Source organism: Pagrus major, chromosome 7, assembly GCF_040436345.1.
Source record: "Pagrus major chromosome 7, Pma_NU_1.0".
In the NCBI taxonomy this organism is placed as follows: Eukaryota; Metazoa; Chordata; class Actinopteri; order Spariformes; family Sparidae; genus Pagrus; species Pagrus major.
In genome coordinates this window covers 18840997-18863632 of record NC_133221.1, presented here as the reverse complement: position 1 = coordinate 18863632, position 22636 = coordinate 18840997, and the positions used below count along the sequence as shown (strand labels likewise).

At 41.3% G+C, this 22636-nt stretch overlaps 1 protein-coding gene across 1 annotated transcript; it reads right to left on the bottom strand.

Annotated features, from left to right (window-relative positions):
* Positions 1-1894: 1894 nt before the first annotated feature.
* On the bottom strand, positions 1895-22510 carry gnai3 (guanine nucleotide binding protein (G protein), alpha inhibiting activity polypeptide 3). Its single transcript, XM_073470292.1, has 9 exons — positions 21725-22510; positions 11894-11936; positions 11260-11401; positions 10433-10590; positions 9196-9324; positions 6090-6219; positions 5038-5191; positions 3944-4151; positions 1895-3021 (listed from the first exon to the last, which is right to left on the bottom strand). Exons 1-8 carry the CDS (start codon positions 21840-21842, stop codon positions 3961-3963), a joined length of 1065 nt encoding a protein of 354 aa, XP_073326393.1. The 5' UTR covers positions 21843-22510; the 3' UTR covers positions 1895-3021; positions 3944-3960.
* Between the last annotated feature and the right edge of the window lie 126 nt (positions 22511-22636).

The window sequence follows — 22636 nt, the reverse complement described above, 5'->3', positions numbered from 1 at the left end:
CATTAGAGGGATGATGCTTTATTATGAAAAGGGAATGAAAATCTACTGAGTATGTCCTTTCTTATGAAATGTAGAGGCATGAAATAAAGATGCATTAACTTCACTTGTGTGTCTGTGTCTTTGCTGCAGAATCACACCACCACTCACTGAATAATGTATATCCACTCGGAGAAACAGGGCCGTCGGCACTGAGCGATAACCTCGGGCTGTTACTTGTTGGGGACAACGCTGCTGTTATATAAGTTCCCTGTTTTAGTCGGAGAGGGGAAATGTCAGTGTATGGAAGTTCACTGACAACAAATCTATTGACAGAGCAAAACAAATCAACTATGTTACTAATCTGCAGGTTGAGATTTAATGTACGAGTGTGAACAGACAGATTCATGAATCGATAGCACGCCAGTATGTGGAGCTGACATAGAGAAACTGTACTGCTGGATTTGAATGAGCACTGAAGCTTCTTCTTTAAAGCTGTTTTTTATTAACTATATATTTGTATAATTTGTATTGAATGCAAATGAATGTAGATACATGTCCGCAGACCTTAAAGCAACATTATAACTTGTCTCTGAGGGCAACACAACTATCGTAAATACAAATCCCAGATGTGACGTTACGTTACGTGCTGACTAGAAACAAAACTTGGCACGTCGTAACGATGTTATGTCTTAAAACTTGTGTGTTGAAATGAACGTGCATGCTCAGCCATTTTGTTTTTCACTTTGCCAAGTGTTGCACACAACTTAGAACAGTAACCTGAACTAGAGACAACAACACCTGGCTATAACATGCTACATGCTAAACCTCTGTCGAAATGGGATGACTTAGCGTATGATCAAATACTAGCATGTTGGGAACTTGGTTAACACAGTCAAACATCAAGTAAGTGCACCAACATACTGTATAACTTAGCGAGCCAGCTAACATTACATATTAGTCCAACAGCAACTTGGCGTTTGTTGTGCAGCTGCTTACTTAGCAACAGCTGGTGACCGCCAACGACTCAATGCTAATTGGAGATGTATTCTTGTCTCCTACCTCCCACTTGGTCTTCTTAGCTTGCTCCCTGCTAAGCCAGGTTCTGTTGCCTGCCCCAGTTCTGATGCCCATTCTGGCCCTCGGACCCGACAACCTCCTCCTCCCTGGGGTCCAAATCCCCTGAGATAGAGTTAACTTTTAGCTGTGGTACGCAGCAGTAACATGTTGCTTTCAGGAAGTCTGGTGATAGTCTTGATTTCTGTCAGCAAATCCCACGAAACCAAAACCAAAAATTATTCCTGAGCCATTGTCGATTAAAAACACATCATCAGGTGACATGTTCCTCCATTGAAATGAACTTTTTAAGATGTAGTTTATTCTGATTCAGTTCCACATTCATTATCCTGCAACTATCATTGGTGAAAGAAATATGTACAGTATTAATCTGCAGCTGAAATAGTCCCCAACAATATGTACTTTTTAATCCTGTTTGAGTAACATTTGCTAAAAAACTGCAGTGCCCAGCTGTTTTAGGTAATTCATAGTCTTTTCTTTTTCAATTAAGCCGTTCAAAATCTGTTCTGTGACGCTCTCATGTTGACTTGAAGATTGATTATAGTTGAATTTATGTTGCACCTTACATCATTAATAAACTTCCACTGGGTGTTATACTACAGAGGTAACAGACGAGGTAGAATAATGAGGACATATTGGTGGGCAGCGGTGCGTGCAGCAGCTGGAACACAATGAGCAGATGTGTCCCTGAAGTCTAAAAATACTGTTTCCAATGTGCTTGACCTCCTTCCCTGCATAGTGTAGCATAGTGTAGGTGAGACTGGGCCTCTATAAACCTTCATGGTGGAAAATGTGGTTGGTTTAGTCTTTCAAATTGAAAAGAAAAAAAACGGAAGACAACTTTGTGCCATCATTTAATGATGTTAAAATGAACCAATACAACTGCAGAAATGTAAAGAGAGCTATACATGAAAATTGTTAATGTTTTCTACTTTTCTGTGCAGGAAATTACTGATTTAACCCAAACTGTGCTCCACTACTGTATATAACAGCATCAGATTTTCTCAGTATTATGTGATGGCTACAGCCAAATAAAAAACAAAACACAAATACAGCCTCTGGCTGTATCAAACTATCCCACTTTTTATGTTTGATGTGTTTGTATATATTCTCTGATATCCATAGGATTAAAGAAATACCTAGAAAAAAACCCAGGATATTCTATCTTGACCTCCATTGAGTGAATCTTACTCAACTCCTGAAACAGGGAAATCAAGATCTCCCTTCACAAACTGATTTGCAGTGATGAGTCTCTTTATAAAAATATTGTCGAATATGATGCTATTGAATTAATAGTTAAAATAACTATGTGGACAGGGTGGTGCTATGGAGCTCATTCGACTCTTGCTAACTAATCCCAGACCCAAAAGGATACGCTATATACACCAAAACTGCTCACACAAAATATATCTCCATACATAAGTTATGGCATTCACACATCCAAAAAGTGAAAATACTACATAATTGCAACTCCAAATTTAAAATAAAATATAACAAATGCAAATATTCAATAAAAGCAATGTGATATAAACTTAAGCAAAGAGAGGATGCAACACAAAGAGAGTGAACAGAATTTACATGTCAGCTGTGAAACTGTGAAATGCAGTAATGGATCTGAAACAGGCCGTCTGTTTTGGTCCTTGTACACATGACAGACAAACTATGAATGTGTCAGAGACATCAGAGGGGCTTTACCTGCCAGCCCCTGACTGATGGAAAGGTCTTTAATATGACAGGACTCCACAGTGATCATTTCACAGGCCTCCCCTCCCCCCACTTATCACTTCCTCCCAGTATGCTCTGCTTCATAAAATCTATTAAGACAAAAGTGATCATAGTATCAAGTCCCTAAATTGTGGAATTTAGGTCCTGCATGCAGCATGGTCACAGCTCAGTCCTTATAAAACCTACTTTCCAATTCGCCCTCTGCAGACAAAACATACCAGCCCAGAAGTCCTGATTCTCCTCCTGCAAGGAGACAATAATCATTAATACCATGGATAAAGGAAACAATCCGTTCATACAATGCATCACTATAAAAACATTGCCCCCAAAATAAAACTGTAATTTTCATTTTAAAGCTGCTTAGTGATAATAAAATACATTTTTATAGACATGCTTTTTTGGCTGTTTACATGCCAAGACAAACAAACAAACAACAAAAGCAAAATATAAGCTGTACCTTCTTAGCCTCCCTTCTTTGAGCTGAGTGCTAATGTTAGCATGCTGAAAATGCATCCAGATTTTTCTTACTGTAGCATTTAGCATGTTAGCATGCTAATGTTACCATGTAAATGTTTAGGCCTTTGAAGTTACACATGTTCACTTGTTGGCATTGTGTTTAGTGTGTTAGCATCTTTACATCCTAACAAAAATACCTATCTCTTTTCCTTGTTTATTTATGTTAGCGAGTTAGTGTAATGTTTAGCGTGTTAGCATGTTTACATCCACACAAATACCTATCTCTTCCTTGTTTATTTATGTTAGCGTAACGTTTAGTGTGTCAGCATCTTTACATCAACACACAAACACCTATCTCTTCCTTGTTTTTTATGTTAGCTTGTTAGCGTCAATTTAGTGTGTAAGCATATTTACATCCACAGACATATGCACCAATCTTTGCCTTGTTTATCTATGTTAGCCTGTTAGGGTAACGTTTAGTGAACTATCTTTACATCAACACACCAATACCTATCTCTGCTCCTGCGTCTGTTAGTGAAAAAAAAAGTAATCAGGATTGATCCAAGTGGACCCAGTGAACTGTCAGCACATGAGCACAATCACATAAGAGGCTTGAATGTTGTCCCTGGAGTGGTGCATCAGTCATTCGTCATTATGTCATTTGTTGCCACATCTGAACTGCAGTGCAGGTAAAAGTCAGTGAGCTGACCTGCAGGGACTGAAGCTTTAGTAGAGCCCGATCTCCCTCAGGTTGATCTTGATAATGACGTCGGTGACGGCATCAAACACAAACTGCACATTCTTGGTGTCTGTGGCACAAGTGAAGTGGGTGTAGATCTCCTTGGTGTCCTTTCGTTTATTTAAATCTTCAAACTGGCACTGGATATAAGCTGCTGCCTCCTCGTATGAATGGCCACCTACAGTAAAAAGAAAAGGGTCAGTTGTGAAGCAATCCTGTCTGATCTCTGGGACACACTGTGAAACAAATTTGGCATTAATCTGTGACCAGTTGGGTCTTATTTCCTGTTGCTGCTGCTTCAAATTAACAACAATAGGTCTTACCCGAGAAGACACTTTCTCTCTGTCTGATGTCTGTTTTTCATTTTTCAATAAAATGTGTTATTCTTTTGCAGGTTTTGTTCGTTCTGTGGGATACATGACACTTTGAGCTCATTTTGATTAATAAGTGGAAAATATGCTGCGCAAAACATTTGAAATGCAAACACTGGCTTTTCTGCACGTGGTTGTTAAATTTGAGTAGAAACACCTGAAGTGATGCTCACGACTAGGAACGTAAAAATGATCAACTGTGACACAAACCCGTGTGTTGCAGGTCTATAAATAAAACTGTCAAAATCCATTTTTTACATTGGAACAGCCTGAGTTACCAAGAAATGGGCTGCAGATAACTTAAAATGCTGATATCTCAGGCTGCTGTGCAGAGAATATATCAGAACACTTTCTGATCGGTAAAAAAGCCACAAGCATGCGCATAATAAAGAGATATTTCATATTCAAAGCTTATTTAACATTCACCACAACCTTAAAACCGGCTTTTGCAGCGAAAACTAAACCTACATCATCGTCCTTAACTCAAATCACGTGATCACACATTTCCAGGAAGTCAATGTTCAGATACAGCAGATAGATAAATAAACATTTCCTTTGATGAAAACACAGAGGGGCGACTTACAGTTTCCTGTTATGACAAGTCAAAATGTCTGCTGTGAAAAACCTCAGTATTTTTCAACAGAAAACATGAAGTCCAGTATGAAACTCAATAACAATAGCAGGTCGTCTCACCAGCGTATTCGGGGTAGCAGATAGTGAGCGGGCTCCTGCTGATCTTCTCTTCAAACAGGTCCTTCTTGTTGAGGAAGAGGATTATGGAGGTGAGCGTGAACCACTTGTTGTTGCAGATGGAGTCGAAAAGCTTCATGCTCTCGTGCATCCGGTTCTGAGGAGAGAGGAGGGATTTGAACTCAAACAGAAGACATATTGACACGTCAGAGCAGGAAAAGCAACGGTGTGAATAAAAACAATTAGGATGAATTTAATTTTCCTGCTATTAACCTGCACAGTGCAGCTTAGTGCTCCCTGGCCGTGGTGTCCAGTTCATTTGAATTGGTGACACAAAACTGCACCTGCTGCTCTGCGTGGCACTTAAATCAAACACCACAATAGCGCCGTAAACAGCACAGACTAATAAAAACATATTTTACACAAACTGGAACGGCTGAAATTTCCAAATGGAAAAGGAGTCTCTGCCAGCAGTTACAAGCTATAAAAACTGTCACACTGTCATGTCAGCCTGGGACATTTGAACAGAACAGACTCATCGTTAATATTATTAGTAACATCGGTTCCTTTCCTACTCTAACAAGTCAAAATGTCTGCCTGCTCTTTAATGTATTGGAACTAGATTTTGCTCAGCTTGTGGTGGTTAAAGCACCAAAAAAAATGATTTGAAAAACTCAACAACAAGTCTCTTTCCAGAAATCAGGACCTGGTTACTCAAGTGAATCCACAGACCTTGTTGTGAGCAGTTTCATGTAGGAACTATTTTCTGTCTGTATCACTGTGCAGAAGAAAAGTGTGCATCTACTCAGAGTCATCCTTGGGTATCCTACATGAAACTGGATGTGGATTATCTTGAGTAACTTTGCTGGCAGTGCCACCCTGTGACATCCTTACAGCCAACATCTCCAAAACTCAGTAACTCACACCAAAACAATCTAGATGGATAAACAGAACTACAGGTAGGAGGATGAATATGTTGTGTTTATTCCGGGGAACTGTCCCTTTAAGATCCGAACAGAGCAGCGAATCTAAACCACAGTGTATCCATCACTCACCATCTCCTCATCCTCAGCCAGGACGAGGTCGTAGTCGCTGAGCGCCACACAGAATATGATACTTGTGACTCCCTCAAAGCAGTGGATCCACTTCTTCCTCTCTGAGCGCTGACCCCCGACATCAAACATCCTGCAGACACACATGTACACGCAGTAACAGAATAAACAAATGAGCAGTGAATGCTCTCTTTTTAATTTTAAATTCCATTTGAATTTTATTGTTTTACGACGACGAGCATCCTCGTAAACCCGAGGCAGGAGAACAAAAAACACATGTGTTCCTGTGTGCTCCTCCTGAGGCCCTCAGAGACAAACTGACTCCATACTGAGCTGTTTAAACGACACAGACATGAAAGCACGCCGTGTGCTCCGACACCAATTCAGTGATTACACATTTCCAGAGTGTGTTTTTTTTTTTTCACGGGGTTACAGAGGCAGGCCAGGCAGGCTATTACAGTTATTGTTTCACCAATATTTATAAGTACAAGAGCGCGATAAAATAATGTAAAAGGACTGAAGCCATGTAATTACATTTACTGCCACAAAGCCGGGGTCATATTAGGCTGCATGCCGGTCAGAAGCATTTGTGAGTTATGAAAGAGGTTTGAAAATCAGCACTGCTCAAAGAGAGGCGACTAACAGCTCCACACAAGCCAAAAAGTCAAAAAATACACAGAATTACTCAAAATTATATATTTTTTGTCATCTGTGTGAGACTTTTTGTGAGAGGATAATAACTTTATATTTATAAATGTAATATTTTATAGCTTATCTTTATTTTTTTGTTCTAATCAAAACTGGGGAAACCTTTGATAAGCCTTTAAGGCTTTTGGCCTCCCTTACATATTCTGCTGTTATTGATATTGTTTCGTTAATGTTCTTATTCATGTGCTATTAAATAAATCAAATCAAAATGATGAGACATATGCAACTTAATACAACCGGGCTCTGTACGCATCTTGTCAGTCAACGTTTAGTGACTTCAAAGCAATTTTATACGTGTTTATAAGTGTTTTTTTTTATTTTGCAGTGATGATCATCAGCTGTTAGATAATAACTTAAAAATCAAAGGACAAAACCTCAGCATTCATACTATAAAATGTTTGTGTTATGTCCCTGACTCCCAGCCTTTTATTCTCATGATATATATCAAGTTAATTAGTGGAAAGCCTCTTGAGATGATAATATAAAGGAACTCATGTCATCACATTTTGTGTATGAAGACAGAGCTGCTGTCAGGACGGGTCAAAAGGTACAGATGACCCCAGAGGGGGCCCATGAACAGCTATATGGTTGACCCTGATATGGGATCAAGTATTTATTTGTTTGACCTTTATTTGATGATTTAATGCCTTTTTATCTCCGTGCTTTATGTGAAAAGGAGGAATAACTGCCACAAGTCTCATCTGAAGGACATTTGATGTGTTTTCAGACAGACTTCTCCTTGTGTCCTTTATGATCATATTGAGTGTACACATGCAAATCAGAGCATGACCTAGTTGTGTTTATAACATTTATTTGGAAACAGTTGATAGTTGATGACTCCATGTGTCACGACATCATTTTATCTGAAATTGCTTGTGTCTGCATTAGAGCTACGTAAGGGTGGCTGGGAGGTGATGCCGGTGGTGCTTCAGTGGGTGTGTCTGGCCTGTATGACGACATAAAACTATCCAGTATTTCACAAGGAGAAAAAAAAACAACCACCAAAGACGAGAGAGAAGTGCAACAAACAGACAGACAGGTGACTAATTACAGGAAATAAGATGAGATAAAGTGTCTCGGCATGGTGTCACATCATTATCACACTCATCAAACCATACAGTGACCCCTCATGCACTGTGGATGGGACCATGGAAGAGACTATTGATCACTCAGAACAATTGTACCGTATTATATTGATTGCAGTGACCCTTCAGTCTAAGGGCACAATTAGACCCAAACCATGCCAGCAAAATGTCCCCAGCAGTATCACAGAGTCACCGTTTGTTATGTTTTCACTCATTTATTCAGGGTATTCCTTTAATTTGTCACCCTACTGTAGGTGTTCAGTGTTTCTACACCGGGAACAATCTCACACCGCTGAGGTCTAGTCCACACATACACGGGTCATTTTGAAAACAGGGTTTAAAAAAATGATCATGTTTTTGCACTATTTCAGAAATAATCTCCGTCCACAATAACACACCTGAAATCACATTCACATACTCCTACTGCAGAAGATGAAAGGACACACTTCACAGAGAAAGTTAACGACTGATCCTTTTATCGACACGTTTTCCTTGATTTAATTTGGGAAAGGCTCGGAAATCAGTCGGACCCGCCCCGTTTGATCATGTAATCTTCAGTCCTGTCAATCATTTGAGGAAAAAAATCAGTGGTTAACCCGCTCTCTGAAGTGTGTTCATTCATTTTCTGGAGGCATTTCTTTATCAGAAGTCATATGACGTAGATAAGTTGGGTTTTAGTGTGTTTCTCCATGAATCTCCCATTGACTTCAATACAGCTGACACCACAGTCTGCCACCAAAGCGAGATTCAGTGACGTAATGACCTTTCTTTTTTAGGTTCCTTCGGTGTACACAGGAAACAGATTGTATACTCTTTAGTTGGTTGCTAAGTTGCTGAGAAAATATTTACTTTTACTTACTTATTTTTACTTTTAGTTTCTATTATAGGCTTACATGTTACAGATATCAGGGCTGAAATTTTTATTTTTGATATGTCAATTTTAACAGTTGTTTTTGTCTCTCTTTTCCATTATTATATTTTCAATGTCTGTTTGTTTCTCTCAAATACTCCGATGCTACGGACACTGACAAGACCCAATTAGGAAGGGAACAGGGTCGTCTGCATCATCATATCCAAAAATCTGTTTCTGCCCATACAGAAGTAAACACTCACAATCTGAATATCATCACCCTGGAAGGAGGTTTACACAGGCTTCATTTTCAGTGGCCTAAAATTTCATTCATGTGTTTGCGAAAGGCCAAAACTAAACGCTCACCGATACAGTAAACCAGCTCAGGCTGTGACTGTTGAAGCACAAAAGGCACAAACAGCCCACCTGAGGCCTTCATTAGCAGATACACCACAGCTGTACTAACTTGAAGTAGAGATCTTTGAAGGTGAAGTGAGTTTCCACAATGCCGGTGGTCTTCACACGTGTACGCAGCACATCCTGCTGAGTCGGGACGTAGTTTGGCTGACAGATCCTGTCCAGGTCGTTCAGGTAGCTGAGAGGCAGAAGAAAGTATACACAAGAGTGTATGAGGAGAGTCGATGCACACATGACGGCACAATTTCAATTTACAGAAGAGGCATCGCTCACGGAAACAGATGTGCCCACAAAATTCTTTTTTTTTAACACCTCGTGGCAAAATCAGGTTATCTAACGGCTTTCATGCTGATATTTATTTAAAAATAAAGACAACACGGTGCAAAGCAACAAAATGTTTTTCAGACAGTTATGTCTGCTGAAGTGCTCTGCAGACAGACAACCGAGGACAGAATGATACTAAATATGGGCTCATATTTTGGTGCATGATAAACACTGGCTCCTTCTAGGTTGAGTAAAAACAGACTAACTCCACTGGTTCCTCCTGTCGCGTAGTGTGGATAAAGTGCAGCGAGAGCCACGACAGCTTGGCTGTTTTCAAAACAAAGAACGTGTCCTTCACACTGAGCTACTCTCTGTGAGGTGTGATATAAACGCTGCGGACACAGAAAACCTTGAGCTTTATCCGTGTCTGATTAGTAATGCAAGATTTGGCTATATTTGGCTCAAACTGCTTTGTTTGCATTTTCGTAATTAGCGGTGGACCGTCGCAATAAACTGAAAACCACTGTGAAATCTTAACAGACAGAAACATTTCCCAGTTGTCTGTTTCTCCTTCATGTGTCTCCTTTTTCAGGAATGCAATCAAGTTAGCAACAAGCCAACACAAGACTGTGAAGAACAAGACACATCATGCCTCCGTCTTTGTTCCAGTGGAAATGTGACATGAAGGAGGGAAACTCCTCTCAGTCAATAATTCCTCTTCATGAGAAAAAGAAGATTACAGGAAATGTCCTGTTTAAGAGCAAGACCTCGAAGATGGATGACACAATTTCAAACTTCACAATGAATCGACAGAGCAGTTTCACTTCCTCTGGGAATTTTTGTAATGTGTAATAAGTAATTGAGACTTGTCACATGTCACATGATTCATTGGAAGTAAAACTATTTGGAATCAGTATCAAATTTAAGATTATTTTCACTATCGATTAATCTTAAAAAAGCTTGTATAATGATGGTATCTGTCTGTGTGGGTCTGTCTGTGCGTAGATATGATGAGTCCTCACTATGCAGCAGAGTCGTTGAGCTGATACTCCCGCGATCGATCGAAGCACGTCTGAACTCCGGCGTCGCTCCACAGCCTCCGGATCACGGTGGTCAGCTCTGCCGACATCACTCCCTCCTCTGCTGAGCTCGCCAGGGCAAACAGCTGACGGGCATCGTCCTGGTAATAAAGACAATAATCGCTGTCATTGTAAACTTGTTGCTGTGGTGATTTAGTTCATGATTGAGGATGTGGCTCTATGAAAATCATGATTATCTGCATCTCCACCACAGCAATTTCCCCCCGGGACCAGGAACCTTTGGAGGAACTCAGTGAGTTTCCATCACAAAGACAAGAGTCTAAATTAAGTTGATGACATTATTTTACCCAGCAATTATCCCCTGCTCGGGGGGGTAGTGTGTCCTCAAAGTTCAGGAACTTTGGGGTTGGGCCTGCAGTGCTAAACATTTCCGATTGAGAGCTCACATAATTTTATTTCAGCCTCCATTTAAAAAATCTCCAGCCAGAAACCATAAACTAACCAGGACGGGTTTATTTCTGTTGACTTTGAATAAAATGTGTTTTACGATGAGTTAACAAGGCAGTTAAGCTTGGAATTAGCAGTTATAGAGGTTGTATTATTCAGTTTCATAAGCAAAATAAGTGCAAAATAGGTTTTTAGCAAACATCAGTGGATACATTTTCCTAATCTTTGTGTCTCTTCACACCACGGTGGAAATGCAGACAACGACAGTGTTGAAGGAGCCTTTAAGGTCCTTGGGCTAAAAGTTCTGTGTACTTTGGGTGTAAACGCACACTAATGATGCAGACTCAGTGCAGTTAACTCACCGCCCGTGCAGCGTCCCCAAAATCTATCTTTAACCGGCCCATTGCCCTGATGATGGCCATGATGGACTGGATGGTGTTGCTGTACACCACCACTTTGTACTGCTTGCACTCCTCTTCTGAATAGCCGTCTTCATGAATGATTCTGAAACAGAAACAATATCCAAACAGGCTTTTAGAGACAAAATATGTGACATTGTGAACAATGGCTTTAACAAATGTGGGACAAATTGCAGATTTGAAAAATGCCATGCAACACTGTCATTAGTGCTGGAATTTGAGCTCCAGTGAGCATGCAGCATGCCTAATGTGGGAACTGGGGGAGTCTATTCAGGTCCTGCCAGGCTACGACTGGCCTCTGAGCCCATTGTTTAACACGTTACGCAAAAGGGAGCTTCCTCCCCTGCCTGAGTGAAATGAGGCTCCTGCTTTGCTTCCACAGTATTTCCAAAAGGATGAAACCTGTTTGTTATCACAGCGCCCTCCACACTGTTAACCTCTGACAACAAGCTGCAAGTGGGAGTGAGGGAGTGGGACTGTCTTTCATCAGCGTGATACAAAAATACCACTAAAGTTTATTACGGGATGTAGGAGTTTAATATGTCATGAGCGAGTTATCAGAACAACTGTAACTTACTTCATCTGCTTTACTATCGTGCTTTTCCCAGATTCCCCGGCACCTGAAAAAGAGGGAGAGCAGTTTCATGAGAGAGACATATTGTGAATGACAGCGGCCACAAAAACACCTCAACGTAACATCTCACAGACCCCTCTCCCGCTGAGGGCGGATCAAACCAGATTTTAGTGCTGGCTAAAATTAATCTGATCTCATTTAATCAGGCATCGTACGGTGTGCAGTTTGTTTGTGTCAAAACAGCCAAAAAGCAGCCTTGTCATGCATTTTACTGGCAGATGTCTACGTGCTATCTGAGGGACCAGTCAGCCGTTTGGGTGCACGAGTGCACTGATTCTGCCTCAAGAACCAGGCTATTTGTCTTTGACTGCAGAAAAACATATGACATATGGAGGACTCTGCATATGCAATTTTTTTTTTTTACCACAGCCTGGAGTTTAAGGGACAGTAACCCCAAAATCAAGTAGTGCTGTTCCTCCATTTAGACTGTTTTTGCGTGAGTTGCACAGATTCGGAGATATCTGCTGTAAGGATGTCTGTCGTCTCTTGAATATACTGGAACTAGATGGCACTCGGCTTGTGAAGGGCCAAAAAATTCATTTAAAAACTCAACAGCAATGATTCTTTCCAGAAATGATGACCCGGTAACTCAAGATAATCCACAGAGCTTGCTGTGAGCGGTTTCATGTAGGAACTGTTTTCTTTATGTATCACTCCGCAGAAGGAAGCATGCATCTAAGCTGGCTAATGTTACCAGTGCCAACGCTTTTCTGGACATAATATATTACTACCAATATTACCAAAATCCTATTAGGAACATGTTACAATACTGAATTACCTCTTAAAGTAATATATTACTGAATGTTACAGCTCAGCCGAGGAGGGCACCATTAATGTTTAAATCCTGCACTGTCATGACCCTCTCGTCCATTAGCTGATGCATGTTTCCTTCTGCACAGTAATACAGTTAGCGGGTGTATTTCAAAGGAAAATGATTCTTACGTGAAAGTGCTCACAAAAAGCTCTGTGGTTTATCTTAAGTAAAGCGGTCAGGATTTTTGGAAAGAGACACTGCTGTTGAGTTTTTCAATTTACTTTTTACTTTTTGGATCTTTGAGCATCACAAGCCGAGTGCATCCAGTTCCTTGTATTGGAGAGACGGTAGATATCTCCAAAGGCTGTCAACGCACTCCAAAACGATCTAGATAGATACAGGTAAGATGAAAAATATGTATGTTTGGGGTGAACTTAAGAGGTGCAGAATCGCAGAGAGGATCATGGGAAATAGTGAGTACTGTGAAGAGCTGGGAGTCTCTTTAGGAAGTGCGGGCTTTCACAATCATGTCCATCTGTGACAAATGATGAACTGACAACCGGCACAGATGATATCATGGCCTCACTAAGCATCTGTTACAGTACCGGCCACTGTAATAATGATGAGCAGGGAAAGGTTTTCAAATGGGGAACCTTCACAGTATTTCTACACCAATTATCCAAACAGGAAGCAGTTGTCACGCTTCTGGCTGAGCCAGTGTTTTTCCACTGGAGAGACAGTCCCAGATATCATGCTGCTCTGGGCGTTAGAGAGCATGAAGGGGCCATAAACACACCACATATGATTCTACAGCGTCCGTCTGCGATCTGAAGCCCCACAAAAACAAACACCAACTGTTCTCTGACCCAAACCCAGCTGTACAGCAGAAGAGAGTCTGTGACTTTCTATTTTTGATATGACAGACAGAAGCCAGACTGTCTCTCTATTGATAAGATTTCTTCTTTTCATGATCTATATTTCCCTTGAACAGAATCAAAGAGACTGGAACATCTTAATGGACCAGATCAAATCAATCCAAGCCAGACATCGAGGAGTGTCACAGGGATGGTCCTTTTGTAAGGAAGGCTGCAATTAACAAATACTTTCATTGGCAATCAATCTGCAGATTATTTTCTAAATTGATCATTTGGCAAAAAAGTAAGAAAATAGGGAAAAATGCCTGTAAAAGCACAGGAGGCCTTATGTGTAGTAAATATTGGAGCCAGATTCAAACACTCAGAGGCAGGCAGGTAACAGAACAAAAGGAGAGCTGGAATAAGCAAAGGTGAAAACCGAAGGTCCAATAATCCAAAATCCAAAAATCAAAAATGCAAGGAACAAAAAGAACAAAAATAAAAAAGGCTGGCAGAACACAGGGAAGAAATGAGGAACGCAGCTGAAAAACAGGCGTACTGGCAAAGAGTCAGGGAAAAAAACACAAGCTTAAACAAACAGGCACTAATTAACAAATGAATCACAGGTGAGCAGGCGAAGAGGCGGGGAAAGGACAATGAGAGGAAGTGAAAGGCAAAATATGACACTAGAGGAGAGAACTATGAACCATGACAGAAAATCCCAGCTGAAGCTCCTGAAAATCCAAAGAAGCTGGAACTAATTTAGTATTTGTGTTTCAGCTCTACATGGATGTATTACAAGAACTGGATACTGTACTCCAATTTACGCCAATTTGTTGCTAACAGGGTGGAAATGTCATGAAAGTTTTCTCTTTTCCGGCTGCTTTCCACATTGAGTGGCCTGTTTCTACACTGTACTACTGACTTCACACCGAGATGGGGAGGAGAATAACTTTCCCTGGTTTTGGGGAAGTTCTATAAATATTGAAGGTTTAGTAGTTTGACATTTAGGGAAATACACTTTTTTAGTTTCTTGGCAAGAGTTAGAATTTGAAGCTGGACTCAGCAGCCTCTTAGCTTAGCTTATCTTAGCTTAAAGACTGGAAACAGCGCGCAACAGCTTCCTGGCTCGGTCCAAACATAACAAAGTCTGACTTAGTACCTCTAAAGCTCAATAAATGAACATGCTTTATCTTGTTTGTACAAAAACCTCCGTGCAAATATGATGCAGAGTCAGGAGGAAGCCACAGTATCTTGCCAAGGTAGCACGTAAGCGCCCTGTAAAGCACCAACATAGGCAGAGTTTGCTACCTTCATACAGAGCCAGGCTAGTTGTTTCACCTTGTTTCCAGCCTTTATGCCAAGCTAAGCTAAGCTAATTGTCTTCTAGCTCCTGTTTCAAATTGACCTTATAAGTAAAGTACTGATCTTTTCTTTTATCAGACTTTACAGTGTAGTGTTACAGACTAATAATGCTTATGGAGAAGAACATGCTGCAGTACCACAGTTAGCCAATGGGACAAACTGGCAGCACGATTCATTCATCGCGCTGTATTTACTATCCAAACTGATGCATGGATGAATGACCGAGCCACTGCTGGGACTTGAAAGCAGGTTTCTGTAGAAGTGTGTGCCCCTGTGCCATCCGTTGACTCATTCCAGACTCAGCAATATTTCATAGCCGGAGTCTAATTAAAGAGGCATGAAAACATGTGGGCACATGAAATATTAGATGTCAAACTCATCCAACCAGTGAGAGATTATTTCCATAAACATCTGGGGTGGGTTTACACTGGCAGGAGAGCCTCCTTTTGCTTAATATAAATGCATTAATTAACAGAAACCGCAGAATGAAGACGCTGGAATTTAAAATATGGATCAACTTCTTTTTTAAAGCAGCCAGGAACTAGTCCAAATGTAAGAACACTTTTTAAAAAAAGGATATACACTCTCCCTCTTAATATTGTTGTTGCCCTTAAAGGTGGCGAGACACAATCCCACCGCCAGCGAGGAATCCTTCGCTGATGAATTTTGTCAAGGAGGCTTACAGTATGTTAATATGTTCAGATGGCTGGCCAACGAGAAATAAATCCATGAATTCTTTGGTTAAGCTGTCACCAGCAAAAGAGATTTATGCCCGCTCACATAGACGGGCAAGACGGGATGAATTGTGTTGATCCCTTTCCTCGGTTCTGTCAGACACCAATTCTCTCATTCGTGGCATTTTTTGGCTGATAATCAAGCGTGGCTTACTGCCAGAGTCCAAACTGAGCCTCATTTAACAAGAATCTCAAGTGCAGATTTTTTATGAATCACTGTTCGTGGTCACACAGGAGACCATTTTCATTGGAGGGGTGCGTTGGCACTCGAGCTCTGTGGTTTTGTACAAAGAGCAGCCGATCTCCTCTTTGTTTTCCCACCATAACTCTGCTGTTCCAGCACGGGCAGGGAGTGGAGGGCACTGCCTGGAAAAATCACTTCCCCCTCAACTCTGCGGTCAGAACTCGAAAATGAATGTTTCCATACAATGAGATTCTAGCGCTGCATTGTAATGCCGCTCCGCCACAGCCAGACGTTAATCCTCACAGATGAGTTCGCCGCTGGTCTGTAGCTCCGCTGAGCTGATCCAGAGACCACATCGATGTGACTTCATGTGAAATCTATTTCAAGTTTTACTTCTGTCATAACACTCAGTGCTCAGCTTCCTAAAATAGCACGACTTCTGCACAACAAACAGATGCAATCGGGCTGTAATCTATCAACAGTGGAAAAACTAAAAATCGTCTCACAGTGCCATGACCATGACGTGGCGCTCATGAGAAATAAAAGACAATATAGGTTGAGGATTCATGCAAGTCATTATGACCCATATTGATTTTTACTGTTAGGTGGAGAGTTCTCGCGGGTGCAGTAATTATCACAGCTGCAGGGGGGGGAGAGAGGAGAAGTAGTATGAAGACAGAAAAGTTGGTGCAGGGATGAGGTTGGGGATGGTGGAGGGTTTAAACAAGCACAGGATTTGTTCGTACCAAGCATGAAACCAGAAGTCAGCAGTAAGTTCTTTTAACTTTGCCATGTCAGGTACATATCGTGACGTAAGTTTGTAGCAGAAGTAACGTAGTGATTGTAACCCAAACTGCGATGTTTTCCTAAACCCTAATCAATTATTTTTATTGCCTAAACCTAACCAAACTCCAACCGTACGATTGAGGTCTGGTACATGTTTCGGTGTTACGCTGCATCTGTGATATAGTTTCGAGAACAGTGACATATGTCGTTTCAGGAGATGCTGACAAACTACTTATTTAGTCGTTTAGGTGTAACGATTCGTTGGCTTATTTTATGTAGCCTATTGTGTTGCTTTGATAGCATCTTTGACATCTACAGTACCCAACAGCGACATCTCAGAAGTAACTAAACAAAAGGAACTACTACTAACTAACTACTGACGCATCGTGGCCAACCCATCACACAATCCCAAAGTATCAGTATTTGACGAGTTGGGAATGAGCCTCAAAATCAACTTTTGTTACAAATAGGACCTTTATGTGTTATTAATAAGATATGAAAGCATCAAACATGCAGTTTAGATAAATAATATGACGAAAAGGACAATTACAAACTGTCTGTAGGATGTTAATAGCAAAAAATATGCTTTTTTTCTTAAATATGTACAATTCTTCATCTTTATTATTTTTCATAATCTGAGCACAGCAGGAGCAGTGACAGTTTGTGAAGGAAGTCAGTCATTATACCATAATTACCATTATTACCAGCCCTGGCAGATTATCAGGATGATATTCAGCATTTTTCCAATTATCGGAATCTGTGATTTTTTTGTCAGATAAACTAATTTAAAAATGTGCTTCTTTGGCTCCGATGCGACATCCTCTCACACGATGTCCCTCCCACAGCACTATCTGATTGGTAACACATCACAATAGTCTGTAAACACCGAATATTCTGATAGATTCTGTATAAATACTTAATACTTACCTATACTTAAGAACAGTACTTGAGTAAATTGTACTTAGGTTCATTCTACTGCTGGTCTATTATCGGTTTTCAGTCTCCTTGATTTCTAATAATCGGTATCGGCCCTGAAAAAGCCATATCGGTCAACCCTAATCCTAAATACAGTTTTGCATCTTAACAATCCAATCCAACACGACGATGTTTGCCTCTTGGCCCGTGGCCCACCATTAAGTTTCAGATCTCCAATGGAAAAAGTTTGGGCAACCCTGATCTTGATGAAGGAACAAGGAAAATCAGTGCAAACATAAATATCAGCCTGCTGATGGGAAAGCTGCCCTTCATTGTGAGAATAATGTCACTGACAGGAACGTGATCCAGAACACAAACAGTAAGTAAAAAACAAGGTTTGCACTCACATGTTCACATATACTGTACTTCCTGTTATGGTGAGTAATGCTGAGATCACACATTCACAGGAAATCAGTTAAGATGGATTTTTTGGGGAAGTATAACATTGAATCTCTCTATGGAATTTACAACATGGCACTTAATATTGTGTTTCTCTGATCTAAAGCAGCCTACCCAACACTAACACTGTCCTCTGTCCCTCCACAACAAGCCACAGACACTCTCTCTGCTCACCGCTGATCACAATCAGCACATTAATTTGTCCGCTTGGCACCATGACTGATTCTTTTAATAACATGAGCTCAGGGGGAAATAAACACTTTTCCCTGCGAGCACATAAGTCCTGTCATGTGATGATGCAACTTATTGAGACACAGCCCCTCAGTCTATCATATACCATCAGTGCATTATGTTGCAATATCTTCAGGAAGTCCTGCTGTGTTTCATTTCAATAACTAATTTAACAGCTGCATCTGAATCACCCACTTAATCAATCACTTGATGCTCTCATTTGCTCTGGTAACATGTTTCAGGCCATGTTTAATCAGATTACATGAGATCACATTACAGGACAAATGAAAACACCACAGTGAGTACTTGCCTCTGGTCAGTCACACGACACTTCTCTTCAAACTTCAGCGTTTCAATACAGTGAAGTGTCTGTTGCATAACATTTCATGTGAAAAAGGCAATGTCTCAACCAAAATGTCAAGAGCATTGCATTACAGCGTTGCATCAGTACCATCAGCTTGAGGCAACACAGAGCTGATGCTGCACAAGCTGTCTGCACACTTTGTAAACCCACAGAGAATTAGGCCTGAGATGTGGTCGACGCAAATACTCGAGCCCTAAAGACAACACCCGGTCCAGCCGGCACAAATGTCCCCCGGTAAACATTCTCACCGTCTGCTCTTACAGCGGTGGGTGGAAGTAGCAAACATCAGTCCCCAAAGGGAACCCAATAACAAGGAGTCAGCTTTCTCTTGTCACCTCTTGTTACAGCTTTGTCTTGTTGGGCCTTGGCGGAGGTATGCGCTTTACTGACCGCAATTCTAGTTGTTTCATGCTACAGCACCCGGCCCACAGGCTTAGACTGCACGCGGCAGCTCGCACTGTGTTGTGATTTTCAGGTGAAACATCCCAGAACACGACGCCACATGAGATCGTTCTTGTGTCGCTCGCGTGGGCCGTGTCTCGGCAGTTCCTCTCAGCTTCACAGAGCGTTTTAGCTTCTTTCAGCTTTGTTTTGGTTTTATGGACCACAGGTTTACTCTCACGGCTCTCATCAACATCATTTTGGGCAGCTGTTTTCAGTGCACCCACTGTCCACCGAGCAAGACAAAACAAGCTAAAAACAGTGAATACCACGCTTAAGTTTGCATGAAAAGCTCCAGAAAAAAGCTAATGTTTGCCCCCCAAGCTGCCAAAAAAGAGACAAACCTATCATCATATTAAGAAAGAAAGACAGAAAGGAGGGCTCCAATGAGTAGACTAATACTTGTGATCAAGAAACTTGTTCAGTGCTAAACAAACATGTGTTTATGAATTCACAGGGTGACAACATGTATAGTATGTGACGTTGGTTAGTAGAGTTGATGGTTAATAACAATAAACTCAAACATTTGCAAAGGACAACTGTAGATAGTTCAGTCTTGTTAAATGTTTCATACGAAACCGTTTAAAGGAAGTTAGGTCTTGCACAATGTAATTTCTTCCTTATCAGCATTTAGTCTGTGACTTAATTGTGACCTCTTTACACTACAGGAAGCAACAGGCTTTTGTCTCTTTCTTCAAAACAACTTGTAAATGGGTTAGACAAGTAGACTGTAAACATGCCGATGGTGTGTTACAATTTTGTGTGTCAGGAAGCCAAATCCTACACATGGGGGGTAAAATGATTAGTACAAAGTCAAATAGTGACAATTCTGATCAGTTAATCAGACAAAATAGACGATTTTAGGAGCTTTAATAACTTATGATTATTTTTCTCATTATTATTGTCTAATTATTTACTGATGTGATGGCATAAAACCTGTAACACAATAGTCACACAAAGAGTACACAGGTCTCTCTCAAACTCCTCAAGCTCCTCTTGCCAAAAACATTTCATTACATTGTTGAGTATGCAGCAGTGGTTCAACCTGGAGGTCTGGGCTCTGTAGTGGGTCTCAAGATACATTTGAGGGGACATCACATGATTAAGTGACAGAGACAAAAGCTGTGTCAGTAAATTACTTACTTTTCTTCTGTTTTTTTTAATATTGTGAAATACTTTCACTTCTCCAGGCCTCTGAGAGTTTTCTACATGAGACAAATCCACAAAGTAAAAATCTCTGCTCACAAACTGCGACCACTCCGGGGACATGAGCTGTGATGACGGGTCAAAAGTAGACATTGCTTCATTTTCAGGGTCACAAATTAAAAACACTTGGGACCACTGTTCCAGAGGATATACAGTGCAAACACAGCCACAGCTATAAAATGGGGTGTAGAGTTAAATTACTTTTTGAAAACTGTCACAGACAGAAGTTCCTGCCAAAGGGAGCAGAGCATAAAAATGTTGAGTGCTGCTGGTCTGAGGGCATTTAATCCCTCTGGCACGGCTGAGCAGTCCACACCCACAGTGTCAGTGCCACTGAGTGTGTGTGCGCCAGTAATTCATACCAGCAGCGAGAGCCGTTACACACAACCAGTGCATTAGAGAGAGTTTAAACACAGACAGCGTAGGAGTGGTTATGACACTGAACCTGGAAGTCACCAAGATCTTTTCGTTGTTGTTGTTCCAGTGAGACTGAACCACCTGAAATGACTCGTAACGTTTGTCTAACGGCAAACTAATTCTACAATAAGTTAAATTAAATGAGTACAGAGAGAGAGCTCCTTCAAAGTCAGTGGAGCTGAGAAGATAAGTTGATTAATCCATCAGGTGATCGGCAGTGACTTTCAGTTTATCATTTAAGTCATTTTTTAGAGCAAAATGACGCCAAACCAGCCGCTAAGCAGAAATTATGTACATGTGTGACACGGTGACACAGTGTGATGTCACAAAGTCACAGAATTAAAGGCGGGACTTATGACAAGGTGTTTCAGGAGCAGTGTTTTCCGTGGGAGAGGGGAGCTTTCTGCTGGTGCAGACTTTTACTTTGTTAACTTTCAAGACCTTTTACATGTACAGGAACATAAAACACTGAAAGAAAGGAAAAACATAATACGTCTCCTTTAACTTCCCAGTGACGCTTACTGTTTCAGTGCCACATATCGATATTGACCCCCAGAATTAAGGATCAGTCGCTCAGGCAGCCCTAAAACATCTGTACGAAGATGTACAGTGTAGAGACAGGCATAACAAAAAATTACCTTTAATTTTTTTAGTGTTTGGATCCCTAAAATCGTTGACCCAGAAAAGTCAGAGCAGGGTCGCAGCTGCACAGTTGTGTTTGTAGGCACTGAGGTTAAACAGGCCTGCATGAGTTACAACGTGTTTTGTGACAAGTGTCAACACATGTCAACAAACGGTCTCCTCTGAGCACGTCCTCCCTGCCTCTAGACAACTCATAGCTGATAGAAAGAAAAGCACTGAGGCAGCAGCATCGGCCCCCTCACCGCCAACATCTGGTTTACTTTACAAGTTGTGTCAGTGCAGAATGAAGAGCCACAGCTGCATTAAACCAACAGGAGGAGGAGGAGGAGTGTTTGGAGTCAGATAAACTAAAAGACTGCAGTGAAATGTGAACATGAAAAGATGATTTAAAGTGATTTCATGCATTAATCAAGAGTTCATACCGAGCAGGAGCAGCTTCACCTCTCTGGAGGACTTCTCTCTGTCCTCCCGCAGGTTTTTATCAATCATTTTACTCCTCTCCACCGCAGCTTTGTCCTCGGCGCTGATCGTGCAGCCCATTTTTCACTCGGGAACAACTTCTTTAGTGTCGGATTGTGTCTTCAGCAGCTCATGAGTTGACGGGAGACGCCGTCAGACGATCCTCGGGGCGGTGTGAGCTGAAGTTTCCCAGCCGGGGAGACGCGGAGAGAGAAGGGGGGAAAGGCGTTGGCACCGGAGGCTCGTCTGTCCAACTGTGAAGCCGGAGTCTGGTGCACAGCTCAGTCAGCTTCAGTCCACACACTGCTGTCTGTCCATGCGATTAAATGTGGGGTTTTAACCGGAAAAACTCCCCGAAGAGATGAACTAAAACAAGTGTATCCAACTTATCCGTCGTTAAAACTCGAAGAAAATCATTCGAAACTAGAAAAGAAGAAACTTTATGTAGAAACTTAAATGAAACATAAACATAATCCAGCGGTTTTAAAGAAAAAACGCAATAAAAATCACCGGATCTTCCCCATGAGACAGAAACTGCAGCACAGTCGCGCGTTCCTCCAGCTGCTCCAGCTGCAAACCAAGAAATCGGCACTGACAAGAGGAAAAGTGATGCGCCCCACGGGGATGATGGGAAATGTAGTCGCTTCTAAAACTACCAGATATGTGAATTCAATCCGTGCAGCCTAAATGTTGCTCGAAGTTGGGCACAAATGGACATATCCCTTACAAGCCTCCGTCGACTGAGTTGTGTTGTTAAGTTTAAAACAAGCTGAAGACATGAGCAAGTCGGTCTCCGGTCAGGAGAGTGAGGCAGCAGCTTTGTGTGGTGTGAGAGCGCCCCCAGGCGGTCCACAGCTGACCTGCAGGTGTGGACT

What these genes read in the sequence shown, in the direction of transcription:
- gnai3 (XM_073470292.1), bottom strand. Translation starts at nt 21,842, where the DNA reads ATGGGCTGCACGATCAGCGCCGAGGACAAAGCTGCGGTGGAGAGGAGT. An exon ending in TTGGGGACGCTGCACGGGCG is followed by an intron (nt 10,591 to 11,259) that starts GTGAGTTAACTG and finishes CTTTATTACCAG; the next exon opens with GACGATGCCCGTCAGCTGTT. An exon ending in TTCAAAGATCTCTACTTCAA is followed by an intron (nt 6,220 to 9,195) that starts GTTAGTACAGCT and finishes GTGTGTCTGCAG; the next exon opens with GATGTTTGATGTCGGGGGTC.